Source organism: Watersipora subatra, chromosome 1 (genome assembly GCF_963576615.1).
Source record: "Watersipora subatra chromosome 1, tzWatSuba1.1, whole genome shotgun sequence".
Lineage (NCBI taxonomy): Eukaryota > Metazoa > Bryozoa > Gymnolaemata > Cheilostomatida > Watersiporidae > Watersipora > Watersipora subatra.
Genome location: NC_088708.1, coordinates 78,102,347 through 78,129,743, shown reverse-complemented (window position 1 = coordinate 78,129,743; position 27,397 = coordinate 78,102,347). Strand labels below are relative to the sequence as shown.

The following is a 27,397-nucleotide window of genomic DNA, read 5'->3' as shown; positions in this document are numbered from 1 at the left end:
AGTTCTTTTATTGATAGTTTTAAGCATTTACAAGATACAATTCATGATCATAATACAAGGTCAACAACTAACGGGGAACCCCCCGCCATTGAGTCAAATTCGAGTTTTTATCAATATAGTTTTATGCCCAGGACTTCCCGCAACCTGCGAGGAAAGCCATGAAATTTTATCGAATTTTTGACAGACATTTTGAAGGCCTTCTTTTACCCGCGAGCGGGGTCTAAAGGCTCGAGTTTTACCTAGACCTAGACCTAGACAACCTGCACAGAATCACCACCTCCTTTTTGGACCTGCGTGAAATCATAGCCTGACCCCTATCAAATGAAAGCGCACTGCAACATTGAATGTATCTTAGTTCAACTATTTGAACATACTACAGGCGACACCAAACATCTATAACAAATTGCAATTTCTAGATTTTCAAAAGATTTTTTGATATTTGGCACCAAGAAATTTGCGAACAATTGGCCAAAAGAATTTGTATAGCTGTTCGCGTAAGGGTGTAACTTTCAGTAACTATTTTTAATCTTCAGACATTATTATTACTGTTTTAGAATTCTGTTCATTTGTATAAAATACAGTATAAAGCTTTTATACATACTGTATATAGGCTGAAAATGTAATAATATACATATTCTTTACTGGTAAATATATTGGCGTTACCTTTGGCTTAGCAATTTCACTAGTGCCTGAACTGATATTAACCAAATAGTTCATACAACTTTTAAAAAAAACACAAGCTGAACAGTCTAAAGTAGAATAAGATGGCAAAGCAAATTTAACAGCTATGCATGTTTGGATGCAGATGAATTATATAATTTTCTGCATTCACACACGACACTGTCTCAAGGTTATCTGTTCGGCTATAACTTGTCTGGTTTTAACTTGGATGCTTTTAGCAGCAAATTTGTCTGAACTTCTCAAGGTAGCAGTATTACGTCAGAGAGAATAGGAAGAACGTGTCATATACGTACATAATCACATTCACAACCAAACTAACCAGTGTTGTGAGTTTTTTAGTTGTATTGCTGCCAGTTGCTTTCATAACCCTATCAGTGCTTTGCAGCGACATAGCAACCAATAGGATGCGCCTAGCAAGTTCTCTCAACAAGTACCTTTTAACAGACTTCAGTTTCAGATTACCAATTTCAATTAATAAACTACATGCCACCACAATTGTTATAATTACAATCCTACAGTTGATATGGCACAAATTTAAAAATTTTCATGCTGACTGGCTGTACAATAGATTCAAGTTTAATAATGTTGGACAACTAGTGTTTATGACCTTATGTAATATCTTGAGTGCCGGTTAAAGCTGTGAGACAAGTTCTTTATAATAAATATTAAAAAATAATTATGTTGAAATATTGTGAGCTTGAGTGTTTGTAGATGTGTAGATGTGTGTCAATTAACTAGAGCGAACCAGAGAGGTTCCTAGAGCAAATAAGTCTTTATAAAGGTGTAACTCCCCTTCAGGCATGTACACAACTACATGTACATTCAAATGTTCTTTTATAACACCATCTTTTACCATCATTTACATTTTAAACTAAAGCACTTTTGAAATAAAATTTACAAGTTTTGGACATAATGAGACAACTATTATTAACAGCAGGTTGTGAATAATGTTTTAAAAACATTTACCAACATAATACATGAATGATGTGCTTTTATTAACAAATATAATAAATACTATCACTCGTACAGAGCATCAGTGAAACTACTGTGCTGTTGTTAGCCCTCCTCGATGAGCATCATTAACACATTCACAAAGAATATCATGGACATAGAGTACCCATATGATACTGTCACTAAACCTATGGGCAATGGCTATAGGAAGTAATTACGTATCAGCTAAGCATTGGTAATGAGCAGTTCTTCTGTCTGACAGTTTCTTGGAGCTGGTCATTAGCAAGACAAAAATTTAAAACCTTTAAAATAACTGATAAATTAGCATTCAAGGTAAGCTAACCCCAAGCTTAGATATTGCATTGAAAAAGTCATGCATGCTTTTATAAAACTATACATAGATTTATGAAAATTGACTACACGATGGGTGAGACATGAGGTCAAACGCAAGTCATCCATTCTAAGAAGACTCTGACACTGCGCAAGTACATCAACTCTTTCCAAGAGCTCGACCTTGCATTTCTCTGATCTGTAACAGCAATATAACAGTTAATCTTACCAGGTGATACACTATCATTGTGGCTAGACGAGGCCAAATATATACTAAAGTTATGGTTATGGGAGCCATAACTAGCTTACGACAAAAAACCTTTCTGTCAATATAGAAATAAATATTCTATATTGAGAGAAATGTTTTTCTCCTATGTATTCCTACCCATTCAAGAGATATCTTCATAACATGACCTAAACAATACCAGCAGAGCGAGTTAAGACAAAGAAAGAGCTGTGTGCTCTGGTACACTGGCACTACCTCTCTATGCACAATATCTTTTTTCGCTCCAAGAATTTGCTGTCGTCTTCGATCTCCAGCCTGGGCAGCCTGCTGCATAGCCTTTGCGTAGCCACCGTGTATCTGCGTCAGCACTTGTATGTAATCATGTTGAGACAACTGGTTGCGCTTAAACATCATATTTATTCCGTCTATTTGATCCGCCATTTCTGAAGACTTTTGAGTGAGTTTCTGCAGGTCAGTCTGGGAAATTTGCCCACCGGTAGAGAGTTGTCGTATCTATAAAAAAGCAAGTAACTCAGAGTACTGATCTTTCACACATCTCTGATAATCTACACATGCTTGCAAGTATTATTATTTACCTTGGCGGATTACTTGAGTTTCCAAGAAAAAATGGCGACAATGAAACACTACAGAGTTTTAGGGTTAATAGAGAGGTATAAGTAGAGTTAATAGAGAGGTATGAGTAGAGTTAATAGAGAATCATAAGTAGAGTTAATAGAGAGGTATAAGTAGAGTTAAAAGAGAGGTATAAGTAGAGTTAATAGAGAGGTATAAGTAGAGTTGATAGAGAGGTATGAGTAGAGTTAATAGAGAGGTACAAGTAGAGTTAATAGAGAGGTATAAGTAGAGTTAATAGAGAGGTGTAAGTAGAGTTAATAGAGAGGTATAAGTAGAGTTAATAGAGAAGGTATAAGTAGAGTTAATAGAGAGGTGTAAGTAGAGTTAATAGAGAGGTATAAGTAGAGTTAATAGAGAGGTATAAGTAGAGTTAATAGAGAGGTATAAGTAGAGTTAATAGAGAGGTATAAGTAGAGTTAATAGAGAAGGTATAAGTAGAGTTAATAGAGAGGTATAAGTAGAGTTAATAGAGAGATATAAGTAAAGTTAATAGAGAAGTATAAGTAGAGTTAATAGAGAGGTATAAGTAAAGTTAATAGAGAGGTATAAGTAGAGCTAATAGAGAGGTATAAGTAGAGTTAATAGAGAGGTATAAGTAGAGTTAATAGAAAGGTATAAGTAGAGTTAATAGAGAAGTATGATTAAACTTAATAGAGAGGTATAAGTAGAGTTAATAAAGAGATATGAGTAGAGTTAATAGAAAGGTACAGTATGGGTAGAGTTAGAGTACAGTTAGCAAAGTTACCCAACAATGCCATGAGAGATTCGCCGTAATTTTACTTTCACTAGTAAGGAGTACTTGCTGCACGAGATTTCGTTATGACAAGAATGATGAAGCCAGGAACAAAATGAATAAAGTTCAGGCTTGCAACCTTCACATGAATGACCAGAACGTTCAAAAGTTGACTGTCAGCATAAATATCACCTAAACAACTTACTCTTGCATCAAGTTCCTTCTTTTCATACCTCAAGACTTGCAAACTTTGCAGTTTGACATTAGAAACTTGTTGTGACACCGAGGTGGCAAGTCTGCAATTATAGTTGACTAGTCTCTGTGAGCGAGTATACAGAAAATACAGTGCACTCTCAGGATATGACTACCCTGATATACGATTTTTTCAGCTGATGAAGTGGAACATTATGATTTCTTTACCTTACCATACAAATCTTATTTTATCATACGAATTCAACCAAATTGTTGCCCGAGTTCAAATTTGGCAGTTGGTGTGCATATTACGTACACCAAAATAACAAAGACAACGAAATGCTGTTCGTTAAAAGTGTTTTTACAACGCTTGAAAAAGACACGATGACTGATTTCTCTTAATTCAGCAATTTTCGTGCATAAAACGGTAGTATTTTCCCATTAAACCAGTAGCAAAGTTAGAGTTGCAATCCCTCAATCAGAAGGTTAGTGGTCAGACAATTTCTCTTAACCTGCTAACAAAAATCCACTTCATTACGAAAACAGCATCGTTCGGGCTTTCTTGCCAAATTAGTTTAAAAAAGGTTTTAAACGGGTTAGCTAAAACTTAGTGAAAGTAAATACAGAAACTGACAAGTGATAAAATTTTAGTGATAAAAGGTTGAAATTCAGTAAAATAGTTAAAAATATGTACTAATACTTAGCTTTAAGTGTGTGTCGAGTAAGCTAAACTTACTTGAGGTGAATTCAAAGTTTGTTATAAATATTGCGGAAGACTGGACAAATATACTAGTTATGTTTTTATCTTTAGATATCTGTGTTCATTATTACAACCCTACGTACGCATTTCTCATATATCCTATTATATAACACTTTGTATCTAGGCCTGCCGTAACGCAATTATGTGTTGTTATGTAATTATTATGTGAGTGGGCGGAGAAAGACCAGTATATAAGGAGGAGGCGCAAGCCACCTCATTGGGATAATTGCGAGCTCGATGCTGTTGATGCTGTTGTTGCACATAGATTCATGATTAGATATACATAATAAATAGACTAACTTCACTCACACGAACTGATCACGTTTATGCCTGCCTAGGTGGCTTAGACAGGACCATTCTAACAGAACTGGTTTGGCTCCGGATAAGAACTGCCTGAGAGATACCTAAGGAAGGCTAGGGGTTGGGCTACGCTGCAACTGAACCTGATCAGAGATGCAATAGCATTAGAGATCAGGCCCTACAGTAAGCTAGCCCGGGACCAAGATTAGCCAAGATAGGGACTCAGAGAGCAGGCTGTATTATGGTTCCAAGTGAGCCTGAGATTAGGCAACAGGCACGGCCTGATCGGACCACTAGGTGTGTCAGGCAGGCCGACAAGGGGAAGGCCCAGAGTTCAGGCTGCACCGGCTTGTTAGGATAGTAAGGCTGGCTCAGCTACCGGGGCCAGGCCTTTACACTGGTGGCAGCAGTGGGATAGAATAAACCCACAAAGAGGACTAACAAGGCACAATCATGGCCAGACACACTCGCAGCGTGGAACGACCGGGAGTCCCCCAAAGGGAAGGACTAGATGGTCTAGAGCGACTGACGAATGCGTTGGAGAGAATGATTGTTAACCAAGAGGTGCAGAGGAATCAGGGACCCCCGGTACCCAGAGAGACATTCAAGGCTCCCGAATACGATGGGAACGGTGATGTGGAGACCTTTATAAGGCAGTTCAATGATGTGGCTATCGCGAATGACTAGGGAGCCAGATCCGCCCTACTACACATTCGAGGAAGGCTGAGAGAGCAGGCCAAGGAATGTAAAAATGGACAGACGTTGCAGGCGGTATTTAACAACCTCCGAGCGAGGTTTGGCATGACCCCCAAGGAAGCGAGAACTGAGCTACAAGGCCTGAGGAAAGAACATCACACTACACTATTTGAGCAGGCTTCTCGAATAGAAAAACTCACGAGTATTGCGTTCGAGGAGCTATCCGATCGCATGAAAGAGGAGATGGCGGTGGACACTTTCTGTGGGTCGTTAGGTAACATATACCTACAAAGACACCTATTGGCAGTACCCACCCCAACCTGGAGACCGCTGTGAGAGCGGGAAACGAGTACCTGCAGATACGGCCCGATGTGACCACCAGGCAGAACCACCCGATGAGATCCGAAATAAGGGCAGTTCAGCCGGCAGGGTTCGAGCAGGCCGAAGAAGAGCAGGCTCTTGGAGAGCAGGCCGTAGTGGCCCGGACTGCCCCTGACCCACTAGGGGCACTCCTGACAACGATGAAAGACCTAAAGAGAGAGGTGGCTGACCTGAAAACACAAATCAATCAGCCACGGGGTTTTCCACAACAGGTGACACGGGAAAGAGGGGGGATCAAGTGCTGGGGGTGCGATCAGGCAGGTCACTGGAGGAGGAGCTGCCCCAGGACACAGACCAGTGGCAGCGCCGCCCAAAAACCGAACAGGGAAACGCCTACCGCCCGCAGCAGTAGGGCAACCTACTGGCTGCAATAGGGCACCTATAACCCGTACCTATAACCCTCACACCTATAACCCTTACCAGAGACTAGTGGGTCTAGACAGAGACGAAGGAGATAAGGAGGTGGATCCTCGGGAGTCGCCACAGGCGGCCCGACAAGCCCAAAAGCGTTATATCCACCAAATCCAAAGGGGGGCTAGACCACGAGAGATTTCGGAAAATGTCGGAAGTCCAGAGAGAAGTGCAACCAGAATGAACTACTCCAAGAGATCTGGGCCGCGAGGGTCGGGACACGGACCAGATTCGGCATCGGCTGGAGCTCTCGGGAGACCTAAGCGCAGATCGGGAAGGAGGGGGAAGTTAGCCTCGGTTGAACACTTCCAGAAACAAGAGCGACCTAGGTCGAGGGAAGAAGGCCCAGCCGGCGCTGATCCTTTCCAGAGATTTGGACAGGGCAGATCGGGAGCGAGAGCCAGCCCATCAGGGGCTGAGCCTCTCCAGAGATCTGTACCCTCCGGATCGGGAGTGAAAGAAGACCCAGCAATGGTGGAGCACTTCCAGAGACCACGGGGTTGCAGATTCAGAAATAGGGAGGGCTTGAATCGAGCCCATCCCCTCCCCCCAGGGATCTGAGTTAGAGGAGGGACGAGAGCCGAACCAAGTCGGCCCCCTCCGGGGTGGAGACCCAGGCCAACGCCTGAGTCGGGTTTGACAGGCTGGTACGAGGAGAGCACAATGCCAGCTACTCCCGAGGAAAGCCAGGCAGACCAGCTCGAAGAGAGTCCACCACCGGACAGGCTTCGGGGTCATCCACGAAAAAGATATTCCGAAGAGGCGTATAACGACGCCTGCGGAATGGGGGAGCTACCAAGGATTGGGGCCTTGGAAAAGCCCCTTAAGTCAAACTATTTCCTGCCGGGAAAGGTGGAGAGACAAGACCTGCTTTTCCTCATAGACACCGGCTGCAACACAAACCCGTTGTCTAAAAAAGTATTTGACAGGATGCCGGAGAGGGTAAAAGCACAGCTGGAGGAGAATGACCGGTATGGACTCATGGCGGACGAGAGCAAGCTCCAGTTCTACGGGCTAATCCGACTAGCCGGGAGAATCCGCGATGTACCGATTGAGGAGAATTTCATTGTGAGTCAGATCAGCGAAGATGCCATTCTGGGAATGCCCTTCCTGATCTCACACCGATGCAACATGGAATTCGACCAACCAGTCATCTCCAATGGAGACAGAAAGCTCACCTGCACAGACAAGTACGGCAGGCTAATGGTGTCTAAAGTACATACCTGGAAGAAGGTCACCATTCCACCATTGTCCGAGGTAAGGGTGGCGGAGAGAATCTCGCCCAGAAATTATGTACCAGTGGGTATAATAGAGGGCTCCGGCCCGCACCTTCTCGTGGCACGTAGCCTGAATCAACCCGGAGACCAGGGTGATGTGGCCGTACAATGCCTGAACCCGGGTAGTCACCCCATAGAGCTGGCGGCCGGACACGTGATAGGCTCGTACACCGCCATCAAGGCAGAGGATGTGCCGGCCGAGCTCTGGTCGGAACGGGAAGACTGCGACACCGAAGCGGCCGGAGTAGGGTGTGCGGCTGTACACGCCGGGAGAGCAGTGCCTGAGCATCTGGTCGAACTATACGATCAGGCCGTCCGAGGTTGTTCACACGACCAGGAGAGACAGAAACTAGCCGCCCTGCTGGCCAAATACCAGAACATATCCAGTAAATACGATGGTGACATAGGGCAAACTAATCTGGTGAAACATAGTATACCGCTGGTAGAAGGAGCCAAACCCATTAGACAACCTCCTCACAAGTTGGGACCCCTCAAGGAGGCAGAGGCAGACAGACAGGTGACCGAATTGTTGGAGAAGGGCCTGATTGAGCCTGCCAATGGGGCGTGGAGTTCTCCGGTGGTCATGGTACGGAAAAAAGATGGCGGATGGAGGTTCTGCATTGACTACAGGCAACTGAATGCCATAACCCAACAGGACGCCTACCGGATTCCAAAAACCGACGAGAGCCTGGATGCCCTGGCAGGAAGTCGATTTTTTAGCACGCTAGACCTGACCAGTGGATACTGGCAAGTGCCCTTGGATCAGGAGGCCACGGAAAGATCTGCATTCGCAACGCTGAGCAGACTGTGGAAGTGGAAGGTGCTGCCGTTCGGACTGCCGTCGGCCCACGCCACTTTCCAGAGATTGATGGAGTCGGTACTGCAAGGACTCCACTGGAAAACTCTCCTGCTCTACCTGGATGACATTATAGTCATCGCCCCCGACTTCGAGACTCACCTGGCCTGCCTGGAGGAAGTCTTCCAGAGACTGGCAACTGCCAGGCTGAAGCTAAAACCCTCTAAGTGCGAGTTCCTCCAGGAGAAGGTGAGATACCTCGGCCATGTAGTAAGCCCAAAAGGGGTGTCCACAGACCCGGATAAGGTCCAGGCAGTGGCGGAATGGCGAGTTCCCCGAAATGTAAAGAAACTACAGGCCTTCTTGGGAACCACCGGATATTATAGACAATATCTAAAGGACTACGCCACTAACACCAAGCCACTCACTGTCTTGACAGGAAAGGGGAAACCATGGCAGTAGAGCGACGTAGAACAATCAGCGTTCGAGGCACTCCGGCGTGGTCTAATCACAGCACCCGTTTTAGGATATCCCAATCCTAAGAACAAGTATATTCTAGACACCGACGCCAGCAATGTGGGGGTGGGAGCTGTGTTGTCGCAGAACCAGAATGGTAGGGAGACGGTAGTAGCCTACTACAGTAAAACACTTAGCCCAGCGGAACAGAATTATTGTGTGACCCGTAAGGAACTCCTGGCGGTGGTAAAAGCCATCAAGCACTTCCGGCCTTACCTGTACGGACAGCATTTCGTACTCTGTATGGACCATGCCTCCCTGAGATGGCTGTGCTGAAGAAGGGAACCGTCGGCTCAGGTAGCCCGGTGGCTGGAGATCCTATCGGAGTTCACATATCAATTGGAACACCGGCCGGGAGTCAAACACGGAAACGCCGACGGACTGAGCCGGCAAGCCTGTCCGGAGGACTGTCGGCAGTGCACAAGGATAGAGGAAAGAGATGGGGGTCCGAGTAAACAAGCCATGCTGAAGGGAGAATCCAACACAGTGGCGGCCGTCAAGCTGCCCGGCGAGCGAAACTTTCGCCAGTTGGTGCAGAGCCAAGTGGAAGGAACACAAGCCGTGGCTAGAATGTACTGGGCAATACAAAACGACCAGGAGTGACCGGAGGAAGAGTTAACCCTGGGGAGTAATGAGCTCCGGATCCTACATAGAAGACGGGAAGCCATGAGGTTGTCGACTAACGGTGTCCTGGAAGTCAGGCTAGCAGCGAACGGCCACCCCAGATAGTGTACCCTATGCCCCCGGGCAGACCATAACCGGGTGATTTGGGAGACGCACAGACTGGCCCATGCAGGGGTGCACAAGATGGTGAAAAGGTTACTACTAAACTGGTACTGGTCGGGGTTGAACGCAGATGTGCGGCGCCTCATCGAAACCTGTGAGGTCTGCCAGGTAGCAAAAGCCGGGGGAAACCACGCGGCAAAAAGTAGGCACCGGTTATATGCCGGATGACCTTGGCAGAAGTTGGCGGTCGACCTAGTGGAACCGATGCCAGAGACTGACCGGGGAAATAAATGGATCCTGGTAATTAGTGATCACTTTTCCAGATGGCAAGATGCCTTAGCGATTCCGGATGCAACTGCCCCGGTGGTAGCCACGACCCTAGATGAAAAGGTGTTCTGCTATTTTGGCCCACCCGAGGAGTTGCATTCTGACCAAGGGGCCCAGTTTGAATCTAAGCTCATGAGCGAGTTGTGTGGGTTATGGAACGTCAACAAGACGCGGACCACCCCATACCACCCCCAGGGGAATGGAACAGGAGCCTAGGAGACTCTTTGAGAGCCCTACTCCTACGCAGAGGGCCGACCGAATGGGATCTGTTACTACACCAAATCATGAGGGCCTTTCGGGGCACACCCCATTCCGCCACGGGAGAGACCGCCAATTTTATGATGATGGGTAGGGAACTCCGACTGCCCGACCAGCTCTCATAACCAGCTGCCGCAAATAGTCAGGCCATACAGCCCTACGTCTTAGATTTGGCCAATCGACTGGAAGAGACTTACGAGATCCTTCGTGAACGACAGATGAAGGTCCGGATCGAGGATGACGAGGAGCCACCACTGTTTGAGGTAGGAGACCTGGTATTACTGGTGAACAAGAGGCGAAGAAGGGGAGAGAACCCCAAGTTGCAGCCCAAATATGATATATACGATGTATGTATACATGTATGTATGTATACGATCACCAAATGTCATGCCAACAATACCTATCAAGTAGAAAGGCTGGGTCAAGTGTCCGTGCAGAACGAGGAACGCCTGAAGCCGTACTTTGCATGCCCAGAGGCGGATGGTAGGGCCCCGGCTATCAGGGAGCCTGCTAGACGACCCAACATGCGGGGTGCTACCGGGAATAGGAAAAGGAGGAGGGAGGAACTGGTGGAGCTGCTGCCCACCCTAAAGTTCAGCAGAAGAGAACTTCTTCCCCAGTCACCCATACGGCAAGGAGACATGGACCTCCTCCCCACCACGACTAATAGGGATATGTTCCAGAGACGAATGCTGGAGGCCCTGACGGAGGGAAAGGGTCCTCTTCCGGTGGACCACGGCACTAGGGAAAAGCACGACGACGCCCCTGACCAGACGGCTTCCCCGAAAGTAGAGCAGGACGACCCGGAACCCGAGTCCAACCCGATAGCCCCAGTTGAGCCTATCAGGCCAGGTTCGATGGGGAAGAGGTGGGCGGGACGTCGATACAAGGACCCCAAGCCCTCAGAGGACCCGATCTGGTGGATCCGGCATCCCCCGTTGACTCTAGACCGGTTCCGGCGGGGGAGAGACTCGGGTGGAGCCCGAGTTATCCAGGACAGAGAGGCCTGTCGAACTCAGGAGGGACTGAAGGCCCCGACGAACGACAGGACCGCCCGTACAGTACGGGCAGGCAGTATGCCACCGGGTTGACCCCGAAAGTGGAAACCTGGGCAATTCACTGCTCTCTGAAGAGGCTAGGAGCGACATAGCAACCAGAGAGAGATATGAAGCGCTAAGAACCCGGGTGGGAGAGATAGAGAGGCTGCTCGAGGGAGGAAACATTAACCTCGACAAGGAAGGAAAAATACAATACCAAACTCTGAAGGAATCGATGGTAGAATTAGAAAAGGCCTTGACAACCAAAGACCAACCCACAAGGGCGGTAGAAGAAGAATGAGAAGTCCTGGGAGAGGGGGCAAAGATCACGGAGGCCGTGGAGATATGGGAAGTAGGGAGATTTTCCGGCCAGGAACGATCTGGCCCGAGAAATACCGGCGATAGAGTTGACCAGGGTCAGGGACGGGATTCTACCGGAAACTGGCCGCCATTACCCTCATTCAAATTTAGCGCTGCTCCTGGACAGTCCATTCGCAACTTACTACGAGATAATCAACTGCTTCAGCCAGTCCGCAACTACCTCCACCACGCTTACATGGATAAGAAAAGCACAAACCACGAGGCCATAGAAGACGAAGAGTTACAGCAATTGTTGGCTGAACTAGGCGGTATATTAGAAGAGACAGAGATATCAACCACACACGAGATATCAGGCCAAGGATACGGATCAGGCCCATCTTCTAAAAATATGAGGACAGACAGGAAGATAGCACCAGTTGCGTACAAAGGGACACAACCCAGCGAAGGCAGTACAACTAACGTACGGATTATACAGATACTTACCGAACCAAACGGAACGAGGCAATCACGAAGCCTGACCCCGGAAAAATTGGAAGAAACAATACAGCCTAAAGGAAAACGAGAGAGCAGGGCGCCCAAGGGTAGGTGTAACCTAAATAAAGGTACACATGAGACCACGGGCCAGAGCTCTCGGGTCGGGAGTGGAGTAGCACTACCTCCGGGTAAGCCTCCACTAGATACCGAAGTTAGGCGCGGTCGAGATCCTCCGTCCAACACCAGGATAGACACAAATAATAGGGATACAGATAAGCCAGTTCCGGCCAAACGGAAAAGCTCGGCAAGGGATATATAGTATACCCCCGCGTCGTACCAGAAAATGGAGGCTGCTGAAGACCGAGAGAAGGGGAAATGCCGCCTCTGCAGTTTCAAAAATAAGGAGAGCCGGGTGGTTCGGCGACACATTCGACAACATTACTGGCGTTTTTGGTGTCGATGCCAGAAGAGTTCCTCTTCTTTCTTCACCATCTACAAACACCAGCGGAACGAATAGGACCCAGAGAACTACCCGTGCGTGGTGTATCAAGTAGACCAGGAGTCTTTCCCGGATTTTTGCCGGTATGTCGGTTGGGAGAACCACCCTCCCTTTGGCACCTGTCTGCCTGTAAAGGATGGGAAGGGGTGGGTTGCGAACAGGAAGGTAAGCCAGAAGAGAAAGAGGCCTACACAGCCGGAGAGGGCGGGGAGCCCTGAACTGGAAATCACCCAGACCAAAAGGACAGGCCTCCCTAACCTGACGATCAGGATAGATAATTGCCAGGCAACGAGAGACAAAGAGGGACAGGGCAGATCATTTCTTCAAGAATATACGATCCCGAAAAAGGCCAGACAGATGAGCGCCCGGCAAGAAGAAAGCCCCCAACCTGCTCTGGCCCCAGAAAAAGATCCGGGGAAGACCAAAGAAGTTGAGCCGGTACTAGAAGTATATGCTAGCGCCGCTGACGAGGGAATAGAGACGGACTCGGGCACCAAAACCCACATTCCAGCCAGCAGAAGTGCAGAGCCCTGCCACACTGACAAACGAGAGAGCTACCTCCGCCGCGCCAAACGAGAAGAAAAAGAATACCAACGATACCGCTGGCTGGCTCGAGAAAGTCAGCGGGGGTACAACGACTAAAGACCTGCGCCCGCCAATACGAATAAGTTTCCTTCGACTCCACCTTCCTTAATTGTTAACCCCGGGTTGAACAATTGGGGGGGAGGAGAGTGTGGAGGACTGGACAAATATACTAGTTATGTTTTTATCTTTAGATATCTGTGTTCATTATTACAACCCTACGTACGCATTTCTCATATATCCTATTATATAACACTTTGTATTTAGGCCTGCCACACAGGCCTGCCGTAACGCAATTATGTGTTGTTATGTAATTATTATGTGAGTGGGCGGAGAAATACCAGTATATAAGGAGGAGGCGCAAGCCACCTCATTGGGATAATTGCGAGCTCGATGCTGTTGATGCTGTTGTTGCACATGTATTCATGATTATATATACATAATAAATAGACTAACTTCACTCACACGAACTGATCACGTTTATGCCTGCCTGGGGGGCTTAGACAGGACCATTCTACCAGAACTGGTCTGGCTCCGGATAAGAACTGCCTGAGAGATACCTAAGGAAGGCTAGGGATTGAGCTACGCTGCGACTGGACCTGATCAGAGATGCAATAGCATTAGAGATCAGGCCCTACAGTAAGCTAGCCCGGGACCGAGACTAGCCAAGATAGGGACTCAGAAAGCAGGCTGTATTACGTTTCCAAGCGAGCCTGAGATTGGGCAACAGCCACGACCTGATCGGACCACTAGGTGTGTCAGGCAGGCCGACAAGGGGAAGGCCCAGAGTTCAGGCTGCACCGGCTTGTTAGGATAGTAAGGCTGGCTCAGCTACCGGGGCCAGGCCTTTACAATATGTCTGTCTTGAAGGTAAAAACTCCCTATGGTATGTACTGCGGTATATTAAAACGCTACATTTTTTTGCTGATCAGAACCACTAAATACACTAGATACAGTAAAGCTACTGTAGCTAACTATAGTTACTAAGGTTAACATACTATTGTGTTACTAATTTTCAACATGTACAGAGCTTACGTATAAAATTTTTGGCGATTTTTACCAGGGGATGTTGGCATTATATAATTACTATGGTTTCTATACCCTTACATACAAATTTTTCACCTTACGATGCCAACCCTGAAACGGATCAAAATCGTATCTTGAGGTTGCACTGTACCTTATTACAGATTAGCTGTGCTACCCGGCGTTGCCCGGAGAACAGAAATCAGCTTATAAACAATGAGAAGTAATGGGAGTTGCCTGCTATTAGCCTGGCAGATTGCCAATGGAACATTTTAGTAAGCTAACTAATGACAATCACCATGCTTGGTACACAAAGCTGTTGGGTATGTGCTCTCATATAGCGACTTATATCAGCAAGCTAGCAACACAATCTCGTTGGCCTAATGGGTACGGGTAGGACTTATGAAGGTGGAGCCATATCCATATCTTCCTCAATATGGAATCTTTAATTCCAAGATTTTAATAGCTATAGCCGGAGGGACACACACTTCGAGAAATATATACATGTATATAGATCGTTTTACTCTCAAATCAGTGGCCAGATGGCCTCTGGGCATATATCATGCTTACCTTTCAGTTGTCTGCTTCTACAAAAGATGGTAACCACCAATTACTTCGTTGGTAAGGGAACCTAGTCTACAGTTACGAAACTATAGAACACTGAAACATCAAAGACTCGATTAATGACACAAATTGACCTACATGATATGCGTATAGAAAGAAATACTCACTGGTGCCGCATCTTTGTGCACAGGCTTGTTCAGTCGAACAAACTGGTCAATGACCAACCACCTGTCCTTCATAACCTCTACTTGCTTATTGACTAGCGGCTCTCTCAACCTCAGTATTACTTCCAGCTTCCCCCCAACCTCCTTACGAGCATTTGTGTCCAGCAGCTGACAAATAGGCAGCAAATAATTCCAATTAGCGGCCACTAAATCAACTGATCAAAATATTCTAATAATCTAAGAATACACTAAAATTCAAACAGGCGCTTTATAGTGCAGCAGCTTGGTAACGTGTCCCAAACAATTAAACTCTTAAAAACAGTGAACTGAAGTGAGGAGAAGTGATAAAAACAGTGAGCTGACAGTGAGGAGAAGTGATAACAACAGTGAACTGACAGTGAGGAGAAGTGATAACAACAGTGAACTGACAGTGAGGAGAAGTAATAACAACAGTGAACTGACAGTGAGGAGAAGTGATAAAAACAGTGAACTGACAGTGAGGAGAAGTGATAACAACAGTGAACAGACAGTGAGGAGAAGTAATAACAACAGTGAACTGACAGTGAGGAGAAGTAATAACAACAGTGAACTGACAGTGAGGAGAAGTGATAACAACAGTGAACTGACAGTGAGGAGAAGTGATAACAACAGTGAACAGACAGTGAGGAGAAGTAATAACAACAGTGAACTGACAGTGAGGAGAAGTAATAACAACAGTGAACTGACAGTGAGGAGAAGTGATAAAAACAGTGAACTGACAGTGAGGAGGAGTGATAACAACAGTGAACAGACAGTGAGGAGAAGTAATAACAACAGTGAACTGACAGTGAGGAGAAGTAATAACAACAGTGAACTGACAGTGAGGAGAAGTGATAAAAACAGTGAACTGACAGTGAGGAGAAGTGATAACAACAGTGAAATGACAGTGAGGAGAAGTGATAACAAAAGTAAACTGACAGTGAGGAAAGTGATAACAGCAGTGAAATGACAGTGAGAAGAAGTGATAACAACAGTGAACAGACAGTGAGGAGGAGTGATAACAACAGTGAACAGACAGTGAGGAGAAGTAATAACAACAGTGAACTGACAGTGAGGAGAAGTGATAACAACAGTGAAATGATAGTGAGAAGAAGTGATAACAACAGTGAACTGACAGTGAGGAGGAGTGATAACAACAGTGAACAGACAGTGAGGAGAAGTAATAACAACAGTGAACTGACAGTGAGGAGAAGTGATAACAACAGTGAAATGATAGTGAGAAGAAGTGATAACAACAGTGAGCTGACAGTGAGGAGAAGTGATAACAAAAGTGAAATGACAGTGAGGAGAAGTGAAAACAACAGTGAAATGACGGTGAGGAGAACTGACAGCGAGTAAACATGTATATAAAGCGGCAGATGTGTTCAGCTTACATCAAAGCTCTCATGAACAGTGGCTGCAGACTCGAGCTTATCCAGTTTAATTGATACTGATGCAAAGTGCCTGTCGGACTTGAGGAAACCTCTGCAATCAAAGAAAAAAAAGAACATGGCGAAACTCCAAAGCTGCGAACATTTACGTACACTCTATTCTCTCCATCCATTTACCGCGTAAGCCTACTAATGCGGTATTAATACATAACTCTTGGTACTGTCAAACAGTCCTCAACATTTCTCACCTTCGGTAAAATATCTCTAGCTTCAATTTTCGACTTTTAAACATCCTGAGCATAGACTTTGAGCGTCGGTCAATTTTTAGCATGGCAATATGATTGTACTCCGGATTATCAGAATGCCTCGCATATTCACTGTGGCCCTTCTGTACGGCATCCTGAGGCCAGGCAAACTCGTAAAATATTTGTGTGTCTAGATCGTTGGCAGCCTTTATCTCTACATCACAACAGTACAGTTACTTCAACAAGGTCCTCCTGTATCTCTACATCACAACAATACAGTTACTTCAACAAGGTCCTCCTGTATCTCTATATCACAAAAGTACAGGTACTTCAACAAGGTGCTCCTGTATCTCTATATCACAAAAGTACAGGTACTTCAACAAGGTGCTCCTGTATCTCTATATCACAAAAGTACAGGTACTTCAACAAGGTCCTCCTGTATCTCTACATCACAACAGTACAGGTACTTCAACAAGGTCCTCCTGTATCTCTACATCACAACAGTACAGGTACTTCAACAAGGTCCTCTTGTATCCCACTGAACCTCATACCATGCATTCTCCGTTGTATGAGCCTCCCTGACTCTCACCACTACGACAACTTACCTGGAGGAAGAGGAAACTGAATTCCTTTAACTATGTTCAGCTGCAGATCGCTGTCGCCCAAGTCCGTGTTAACCCTGCAGAGAAGATAAATAGTTGCAGGTAACAGTCAATAGTAATTTGAGATTTCGTTAAACAATACAATCAGCTGTACAGCAAGTGTGATGCTAATCCTACACCCACCAAGAACCAACATCAATTGTGCAGCTGACGGTTGTATGATGTCTCTAAACAAACATTTTTGTTTTTCAACGGCGCAGTAGACACTGACACCATCTTTGGCTGGCCAAAAGAGCTTATTTGCCATAGAAAAAATTTCATTTTCTTTTTATAACTTTTCAGTAAAGGCTGTTTTTATTGGAGACTTGCTTTTTGAGAAAGACAAGTAAAAAAAACCTTCACAAAAATAATTATACATGAATGAACAAAGATTCTCATAACAGGTGCTTCACTGTCTCTCGTGTCAAGCAAAACTGCTTACATAATCTTTCAGAAGAATTCTTCAGTCAATGAAATTATATATACATATGTATATAAAACAAGTTAAATAGTGACTAAAACTTATTGCACTGCAATATTATAGTAGTGCAGTAAATTTTAGTCACTCTATTACTTGTTTTAATTTTGCTCCTTTTCAAGTGGAGCACTTAATACATGAAGTCACCACAATCCTACTAACTTTTCAAGTGGAGCACTTAATACATGATGTTACCACAATCATACTAACTTTTCAAGTGGAGCACTTAATACATGAAGTTACCACAACCATACTAACTTTTCAAGTGGAGCACTTAATACATGAAGTTACCACAATCATACTAACTTTCCAAGTGGAGCACTTAATACATGAAGTTACCACAATCATACTAACTTTACATATATACATAATTATGTTTCTTCACTTTTTACTTTATTTTAAAACAACAAAAATCTATCTTCTTGCTGGAGCTGGCTGATTTGTGGTGTTACTTACTTTACTATAGTGTACTGCCTTGTCTCATAGTGGTATTTGGGTGGTGGATCATTGTGCCTGAGAGCATTTTGAACTGCATCTAAATCCTTACGGGAGTTTTGTTCATATGTCTCAAATCTACAAATATTTAAAAACCAGGTGTCATAAAAATTCCAACCAACGAAAAAGGTATTGGTGATAAGAAGGTATGTAGATAGGACTCTTCATTACCATCAATCACATACAGGTTGCCATACAAGCAACCATAATACTAATAGCAGCAATAAGAAAGACGCTTGTCTCAACAAAGTGTAACAACCTGAAGATACGTACACGCATGAGTTTTTGACATCACCTAAAGCCTTAAAATGTATCGCATTGTCTGATGAAGTCTTTATCTGCTCCTGCAACTGCTTCACTATTTTAGCAAATTCTTCTGTCCTTGCCTCATCACCAACTTCTGCAATCTCTGACTCATCAACCACGACATAGCCTGTGTCATGCGTGCCAGCCGGCTCAGGTGGAATCTACAAAAACCGGAGACAAAGGCTTAACAAGATTGTTTGATTGATCCCACCCTCAAGGTTGCTACATAAGCTTGTAGACTACGACTAAGCGAGACGCAGCACAGAATTAGCTAGCCTTTCCACTTTCCCGCGTAATACACATTTTAGGTTTGAATAGAAATGAAATGAGGAAGTTGGAAAGACCTGAGCCATGTCGACAGGTAGGCCATTAGTAGCTGCCTGAATCATAGGGTTCATGCCCTTTGCAATGCGCATGTACTTCTTCGCAAGCTCCATGTCATCATGTTTCTTGGCTTCAAGGGCTGCCTGCTTGTACTGCGAATGTCTCTGCTGCAGCACATCAAGCTGTTTCCCTTGAATTGAGAGAGTAGCTTGACGCTTGAGGGCTGCAACAGACAATGAAAACACATTTTTCTGCTTTGAATGACTATAGACAACTTAGAATAAATAAAATGTTAGAATAAATTACAGCTAAAAGTCTGTGTCACATGTTATGGTCCTTTAGCAAAATGTATAACCATACTGGCCACACCGATAATGAGAGTAAATACAGATTATGAACCTATAAAAGACATAACGAGGCTACATAATAACTACAAGAGACAAGTTAACTGTCATATACAAGCAGATATACGTGCCCACAACTAAGGCGCATGATAACTACACGAGACAAGCTAACTGTCATATACAAATAAACACAAATGCCTACACAAGCAAATGCATTTTGTTCATATGAATAATGGTCCCACCAAACTATGTCAACAAATTCTACAAAATTTACATTTGTGTTTCACAGAGTCAGCCTCTGAACTCTTTGTAGCAGTATCTGGCATCTTTTTGTCAGGAGATGCCTGGCTTTGACCTTGAACTGGAACACACTGCGGTCTGCTTTCAGCTGGTGCTGGCTGTGACTGAACTGGGCTTGGAACAGCTGAACTGGGTTGAGCAGGGGCTTTTACCCCAGATGATTGCGCAGGTGCCTTTACACCGGTTGGTTTAGCAGAGGCAACTGGAGCTGCCAGCGGACCAAAGCCTGATAAGAAAATGAACGACTATTTTATGTTTTGCGTTGCACGGTTCCATATGGGATAGAGTTGGACAACTAAAGTGATGCCAATAGGGATAGAGTTGTACAACTAAAGTGATGCCAATAGGGATAGAGTTGGACAACTAAAGTGATGACAGTGGGTATAGAGTTGGACCACTAAATTGATGCCAATGGAAAAGTTGAACTTTACAAACCTGGAGGGACTGGAAGCTCAGCATACTCAAAGTTTCTGCCTGCTTTTGTTGCCTTTATTGCATCTGTGTATTGCTATGAGAAGAAATGGCTGAACATGTACGAACACTAACAATTCATAGTTAATGCTGCAATTAACTCTTCAGCTGTTATTAAAATTATTGGTTCAGTAAAAGAACAGCCAACAAGCCCCACAAATTCATATACGCATACACACATGGAGCACGAGTGTGTGAGCGCGAGTGTGTGAGCGCGAGTGTGTGAGCGCGAGTGTGTGAGCGCGAGTGTGTGAGCGCGAGTGTGTGAGCGCGAGTGTGTGAGCGCGAGTGTGTGAGCGCGAGTGTGTGAGCGCGAGTGTGTGAGCGCGAGTGTGTGAGCGCGAGTGTGTGAGCGCGAGTGTGTGAGCGCGAGTGTGTGAGCGCGAGTGTGTGAGCGCGAGTGTGTGAGCGCGAGTGTGTGAGCGCGAGTGTGTGAGCGCGAGTGTGTGAGCGCGAGTGTGTGAGCGCGAGTGTGTGAGCGCGAGTGTGTGAGCGCGAGTGTGTGAGCGCGAGTGTGTGAGCGCGAGTGTGTGAGCGCGAGTGTGTGAGCGCGAGTGTGTGAGCGCGAGTGTGTGAGCGCGAGTGTGTGAGCGCGAGTGTGTGAGCGCGAGTGTGTGAGCGCGAGTGTGTGAGCGCGAGTGTGTGAGCACCAGTGTGTGAGCACTTGGGTGCGCACACACACATGTGTCCGCACACAAGCAAATGCGTGCACGTGTGTACGCGCATGAACAAACGAACACATACGCACACCACACTCACTGACTAATGAAACTATAAGGTATGGCTGATCCACATGAGCTGACAGGTGAGACTAAGATCTGTGTGACATTTGAGGTTGTAAGCTAAGCCAACCTTAACTATTCGGCCCATCCTGCGTGCCTTGCTAGAGTTCTCTTGCTCTTTAGCCTGTGCCTCACTCTCTTTATACTTTTCCAAGCGGGCTTGTAGTGAAGCTATTGTGTCTCCAGGACTCAGCGCTTCTGGCTTCTCTAACAACCATTAATGAAATACTACTGATACCTTGCTGACCCTCAAGATAACCAATGTCAGCAGCGGTGACGATGTATGAGTCTTATTAAAGACCACAGTTGACCTATTGACCTTAAGATTATTGACAAATTCTAGTGGTCTTGTGTATACTCCACAGCCAAGTGGCTGTCTTCTCAAATAACCAAATTTTCTTAGACAAATATTGCCATACTTTCACCCTAGCATTAAAATGATCTACTGTAACACACCAGGAATACCAGATATCTCACACACTAGAAATATCAGAGATTGTGAGTAAGACCTGTTATCCGCAACTTCACGTATTACAATGTAGATTAACTACATTAAATAGAAAATTCAAAACTTGAAACTGAAACTTTATATCAGCAGATATAGAGCAGACAATGGCATTTACAAATGAAAAACTGGTAGACAAATCATGAGTAGATAAATCAAAACTTGAAGATTCAAATAAGGAGACCAAAGACTCAAATAACCACTAAACTGTAACAATCTCTACTAGACAAATATATGGCGTACATACTACATACATGGCATACATACTCTACAAGACTAATACGAGATCTTGATGTTGACCAATCACACGGTTAACTGCAGAGATGCATAATCAGGTGTAACATGCCACATACAGAGCTGATCTAGTCTGTACATTCTATGAACACCAACCGTCAGGAATAGATTCTTCTGGTTTTTCCGTAACGGCTGAGGTGCTCGGCTCAGCTCGAGGCGCTGCTGGCTTTACCGGCGTCTGCTGAGAAGGAGCAACTTCTGGAGGAGCAGGCGGCATGTTACTTAAATCAACATCCTGCCCACTTTGAACTGCTTCGATTATTTTGTCAAAATCCTGGTAAATGTAGTAGAGATTCATAAAGCAGTCATTTAGGTAGAGAATCAATGGAGTGCATAGTCATAGCAAAATCCTTATTGCCCAACAGCCATTTCTTTTTATATAAAAGCTAGAGCAGCGCGTGACATCAACATAAAGGTAATAAAAGAAAGAGAGAAACTAGTAAAGTTGAACAGGTGAATTGGGCTGATCAACTAGTCATAACCGTTGATCGCATCAGAAAAGCGTGCATAGATGCGTTTGGGCGAATCAAGACTTAGCTCCTAAAGGCATGATCATTGATAGAATAGATTAGTGGCTACTGAGGGAGACGATTACAGACTGAAAGTGAGCCCACCTTACGTATGCGAATGTATTTTCTAGCTAGAGTTTCATCACCAGACTGCTTTGATTTGACAGCAGCATTGTTATACTGAGCTCGCCGCTGCCTCAGCATCACCAACTTGTTTTCTGCAAAAAGGCATGCCAGAGAATGATGAGATATATACACAGTTAGTATTATTATACTATATATTATATTGCAGACTAAAGAGAACTCTACGCTGTAAAAAGATTTTTTCGGAGTAATAATAATAATATTATGGGTAAGAGAAAAGAATATGTAGATAAAAGTCATTACAAATATGTTTCATGCAGCCGCACTCTTCAGCTGACCACTTACCTATATCACTATTAGCTTACTCTACAGAAATTATTTTTTCTGTATATATAAAAATGCAGAAGCAATATTTTTCATCATGGTATGGATTATATAAGCAATGCTACACAGTACACATCATGGTATGGATTGTATAAGCAATGCTACACAGTACATGAAGTAAAAACCACATGCATATGAAAAATAGGGACAAATTTCAGCAAAATTTAAAATGGTGACTCAGAAGAAGAGGCAGAGATAAAGAGTTTAAACAGACATAGAAACATAGACATAGCCCAACACAAATAGAAAAATATAATACAACAATAAAATTCACTAGATCTCTTGTCCATATACTCAGCAGCGCTGACAATGCAGTCGTAATAAGCTAGTTACTAGAGAGGCTACTAGAGAGTCGTATGAGTGACAAGCGTAAAGAGCTCAAGGGAGATGCAGAATTTATATGGAGACCTGAAACTGCTTCCAGCATAGTTTTTTAATAATTCCAATTTTTTAATAGCTGAGAGATTCTATATGAGTACTTGAAAAACTTCAAGCCCAAATAAACTAATTTAAAAACAGCATAAAGTATTTTCATGGTCTTCAGCTTGCGCATGCTTCTAAAATAGAATAACTAGCTAACATGAAAGAGTGGCAGCATTATCCTCGGATTGTGGTAAAGATTCCTTTAGTTTTGAGACTTGAATCAACCTTAAGGTGTTGGGTGAGCATGATAACATGTCACTGCATGATAACATGTCACTGCAGCCACCAGCTCAGCATGATAACATGTCACTGCAGCCACCAGCTCAGCATGATAACATGTCACTGCAGCCACCAGCTCAGCATGATAACATGTCACTGCAGCCACCAGCTCAGCATGATAACATGTCACTGCAGCCACCAGCTCAGCATGATAACATGTCACTGCAGCCACCAGCTCAGCATGATAACATGTCACTGCAGCCACCAGCTCAGCATGATAACATGTCACTGCAGCCACCAGCTCAGTTTTACCTGAAGTAGCCAAAGTCGTCGTTGAAGATGTTGATGGCAGTTCTGCTGTGGACACCGCAATGGGCTTGGTGGCAGATACAGGTGAGGGCTTAGTGGATGGCACCTCTGTTGATGTTGCTTTCAATTTAACTTTCTCTACAGCTGCAGTCGCTATCGCAGCAGCTACAGGTTTCTAGGAAGGTGTAGAAGAAACAATCTCAAAAGGGATGAGCTATATAGAAATTGAAGGCTTAAATTCTTACTGATTGTTGTAATATTTTTCAAATGGTTTTATGTGACTCAACTATCTCCCTCGTTATAAAATACCATTATTTACGTAGAATAACGGTGAATTCACTAAATGGAAACATCAAAAAGTGATTAGTTTGACCGTGTATTAGTAAGATAAGGCACATAACTAATGAGCGACATACAGTTTTTTTATTTCTATAGCAGCATATATAAATGTTTGATTGATTTGGTCAAAAGTAAAACGCCTGAGGCTGTACTTTGCTTTTGAATGCAATTTTAATGTTATGCTAGGTACAACCTCAAGTCTTTATCAAATGTCACGCCATACCAGTACTTTTATAGGCTTACATGCTTATTCATAAACAAATGTTACTGGTACCAATAGAACCAACCATAACAAAGCTATTTCCATTTTGTCCAAAAAGTGTATCGATACTGCCATTTTGAATCATTTGTATTTTTTTAGCAACAGCTGTTAACAGAAAATTGTTAACGAAGTGATGTGATTTGCTGAAGTTTATTAACATCTCCAAGAATAATCGAAACAAAAAACATTGGCCCTTGCTGAATATTAATACTCACTTGGCTAGTATGAACTTACTTTGAAAAAAATTACAAAGAATTTTGGCAGTAAAGACTCGTAAACAAGTCTAACATAAGTACTGAACAAACCTGTCCAGTTGGAGCCTTCATTGCTGGTCTTTGAGACTCCGCGCTCGGTTTCTTTGCCTGTTGCTTAGGTGGTGATACACTGGCTTCATCCTCCCCTTCCTCACCAGACCCTAGAGCTTCTAATTCAGCCTGTCAATCAAAGCACGCTATTCCAGTTTGATAGCTGCACTGCTCAACAGTTCATATCCGTTTTGCTTCGAAACAACAACAACTACTCATCGATGTCAGCAGACCACGACCTTGAAACTGATCGGGTCAATTCTCATGAGGTCAAACCTGTATTCGCATGAAGAGCTAATATTGAACCCTTACTAGAAAATCATCATCCTCTCCTGAGAGCTCTTCATCAGATCCGATATCTGTAGCGATACTGCTAGCCATCGCGTGTAGCGAATCCACATCAACCATTGGCTCTGCAGAACATATTTTAATAAGCTTACGTTTATTTTTGTAGGGTGTTTGGCTCACAATGGCTACTGGTATTTTAAGCAGCTAAAAAGCAAGCAAACCTTTTTTCTTTGGTTTTCGAGATTTTGGGGAATCAATTGATCCACCAAGTTTTAGGAGCTCTGCCTCCAAATCAATTTCATCATCACTGTCATCTCCTGGACCTAATAATCCCATCTAGAAAATGTACAATGATAGCAGTTAAATAAAATGCCTTACCATATTTTAAATATAAAAAGGGGCGAGCAATGCCAAAGCATTATAGTTGAATCAAAAAATCCAAATAACTATGAAAATATTTGCTTGTGATTAGTGCAAACTCGGAACCCTCACAGTAACCCATTTCATGAGCAACAAAATCATTTCACTTTTCCAACTTGTTGTTGCTGTTGTTCTGAACTTGTATGATAAGTTGTATGAGAAACAACTGTTCTGCACTTGTTCAGAATAGCAACGTTGTTTTATAAACTTCAAAAACTACATGGACCATCCAATTACAAGCATCATAACCAAACAAGTGGATATTTGCTAAAAATAAATTGCTAGCTAATACTAACAGTGTAACTAAGAACTAGTTAATATTTCAGGCCACACATCTGAAAGACGACGTATGATTATACCTGCTTCATAAAGTCATCTCCTTTAGACTTTTTTCCAGCATCTTTATTCTTCTTAGGAGCCATACTCAGTACAATGATTTAGCTTACATATGCCTAACCTGCAAGCACCATGTTATAGTGGCACACCACAGCATATATAAAAATCAACTTCAGCAAACATAAGTCCTGTAGATTCATATAATACTTATTACAATGGCATTACCACATCTGCAAATAAAACTAAAATAATGTATGCTAAATGTTGCAAATGTGTTACAACCATTTCATACCAGGCTGCTAAAATGCAGATGCAGATTTTAGCTGCACATGCTGCTAAAATGAAGCTAGACTAGAAAGATTATGTAGAATAAATATAGACAACAGGAAAAAGCTTCTTCTAAGAATCCTGGAGTCGAGGACTTATATATCATATTTCAATTTAAAGATGTGGTTGCGCCAAAAAGGTCAATCTAAAGAAATTAGGACCAATAAAAGGCTAAAACATCAGCTACAGTTTGATGTCATTTTTGTCTTTGTAGACCAATCCTGTCCAGAGATATATGCGTTTGAATGAGGCCATCTTTTAAAAAGCTCACATTCCAGCGGGTGCTTCATTCGTGACGTAACTAGTGATACATCTGAAAAGAGTTCACGAGCGATAAATATAAGGTCGCTTCATTAGCCAATCATCAGCACAAAATTTTTATATAGGTCGTAATAAATGTTATCACTCATAAAACACATTGTCTGTGATCTAAAATTTAGGGATTTTACTCTATTATTAAATCGCATGGACATCGATATTTACTAAATTAATTAACATCGTTACTTTAATGAATTACTCGATTGACATGTTTTATTACCAAACAACAGAATTGTAAACTTGCTGTAAAGTTACTGCAGAGGTGACTCCGACTTTTCTGGGCATCAGGTGGTTAAAGTGCTATGGAGAAAGATAGGAGAATGGAGGTAAATTTATCTTTCACTTTGAGTCTCCTATAAATATACTGTTGAGTTTACATTCAGATTATATTTTCCTGTTTGAAGTTATAATGTAATTTCCTGCGCGTGCGAGATACGTATGTACAGTGAGTTCTTGACGGCTTCTTTTTAATCCATAGCATCTAGCAATACAATGGCTTAGATTGATAAATATACTAAAGGTAATATTTTAGTACTCATTAATACATGTACTAATTAATAAAATTATAACCTTTTGCTATCACCAATCATCGTTTTATAATTTTTTATCGTTTCACCGAGCTATATTTGCTTCAAATTTTCTGTGGCAGTTTTATCAAGTAAATTAGATTTATGATTTGACTTTAGATGTTTACTTCTCACTTGTAGAAAGTGAAGAAAATCGATTGATCAATGCAAATCTTTAACTTCCAGAACCAAAGCTTTGAATCGTTGGCTTGGCGTGCTTATGTTTTTGTTAAACATTTAATCATTTTTGAAATTACACTCGCAATCTATTTAACTCCCAATTTAAAAGCTTTCAGTAGATACGCGTTAGAATGACATATCTATAAATGACATATATTTATTGCATTTGTTTTACTGATTACAGGATGTTTATGTGGTCCCACCAGCCGAAGCAGCTTTGTCAGTGTGGAAACTGCCATAAATGGGAAAGAGAGACTTGAATGTGTGCTGCATAAACCATGATGTTTTGTTTAAGTTTGCTGTAGTAGATGAATTTGTCTTATTGTATCAGCTGAAACTATGTAAGTGGCCACGACTTGATGGATATTTCTAATAAAAGCTTTATGCCGAAATGAAAATTTTTTTGCTTGTAAAAATTGTATAATAAAATAATGTTGAAGATAATGCAAAACATGATTTGCAGAACATTGAATATATCATAGCCCTGTTGACACCTGTGCTGAAATCTTTTGATAGACGGATGTATGAAGTGCAAGCAGAGCTGCATGGACAGGCACTTTTGCATAGCTCGACCATTTGTTTAGTATTTGAATCAACTAATCAAATGTGACCGGTGAATTTTTTTCTACACATTGATACCAATAATGACTCGATAACGTTGACAGTCGACTAT

The 27,397-nt window shown here is 43.3% G+C and overlaps 1 protein-coding gene across 1 annotated transcript in view; it reads right to left on the bottom strand.

Moving 5' to 3' along the window:
- Positions 1-1,592: 1,592 nt before the first annotated feature.
- LOC137404725 (coiled-coil and C2 domain-containing protein 1-like) overlaps positions 1,593-27,397 on the bottom strand; it is a 28,472-nt gene continuing 2,667 nt past the window's right edge. The window contains exons 2-22 of the mRNA XM_068090959.1: positions 25,357-25,454; positions 24,799-24,913; positions 24,602-24,702; positions 24,290-24,418; positions 23,387-23,558; positions 22,070-22,182; positions 21,552-21,729; positions 20,727-20,863; positions 19,839-19,911; positions 19,378-19,629; positions 18,780-18,982; positions 18,403-18,596; positions 18,091-18,207; positions 17,121-17,194; positions 16,519-16,729; positions 16,274-16,364; positions 14,865-15,029; positions 14,704-14,720; positions 3,763-3,853; positions 2,444-2,701; positions 1,593-2,161 (exon numbers count right to left, since the gene is read on the bottom strand). Coding sequence (XP_067947060.1) covers positions 2,123-2,161; positions 2,444-2,701; positions 3,763-3,853; positions 14,704-14,720; positions 14,865-15,029; positions 16,274-16,364; positions 16,519-16,729; positions 17,121-17,194; positions 18,091-18,207; positions 18,403-18,596; positions 18,780-18,982; positions 19,378-19,629; positions 19,839-19,911; positions 20,727-20,863; positions 21,552-21,729; positions 22,070-22,182; positions 23,387-23,558; positions 24,290-24,418; positions 24,602-24,702; positions 24,799-24,913; positions 25,357-25,419 — 2,793 coding nt within the window. The 5' untranslated portion in view covers positions 25,420-25,454 and the 3' untranslated portion in view covers positions 1,593-2,122. The remainder of the gene's footprint in view (positions 2,162-2,443; positions 2,702-3,762; positions 3,854-14,703; positions 14,721-14,864; positions 15,030-16,273; positions 16,365-16,518; positions 16,730-17,120; positions 17,195-18,090; positions 18,208-18,402; positions 18,597-18,779; positions 18,983-19,377; positions 19,630-19,838; positions 19,912-20,726; positions 20,864-21,551; positions 21,730-22,069; positions 22,183-23,386; positions 23,559-24,289; positions 24,419-24,601; positions 24,703-24,798; positions 24,914-25,356; positions 25,455-27,397) is intronic.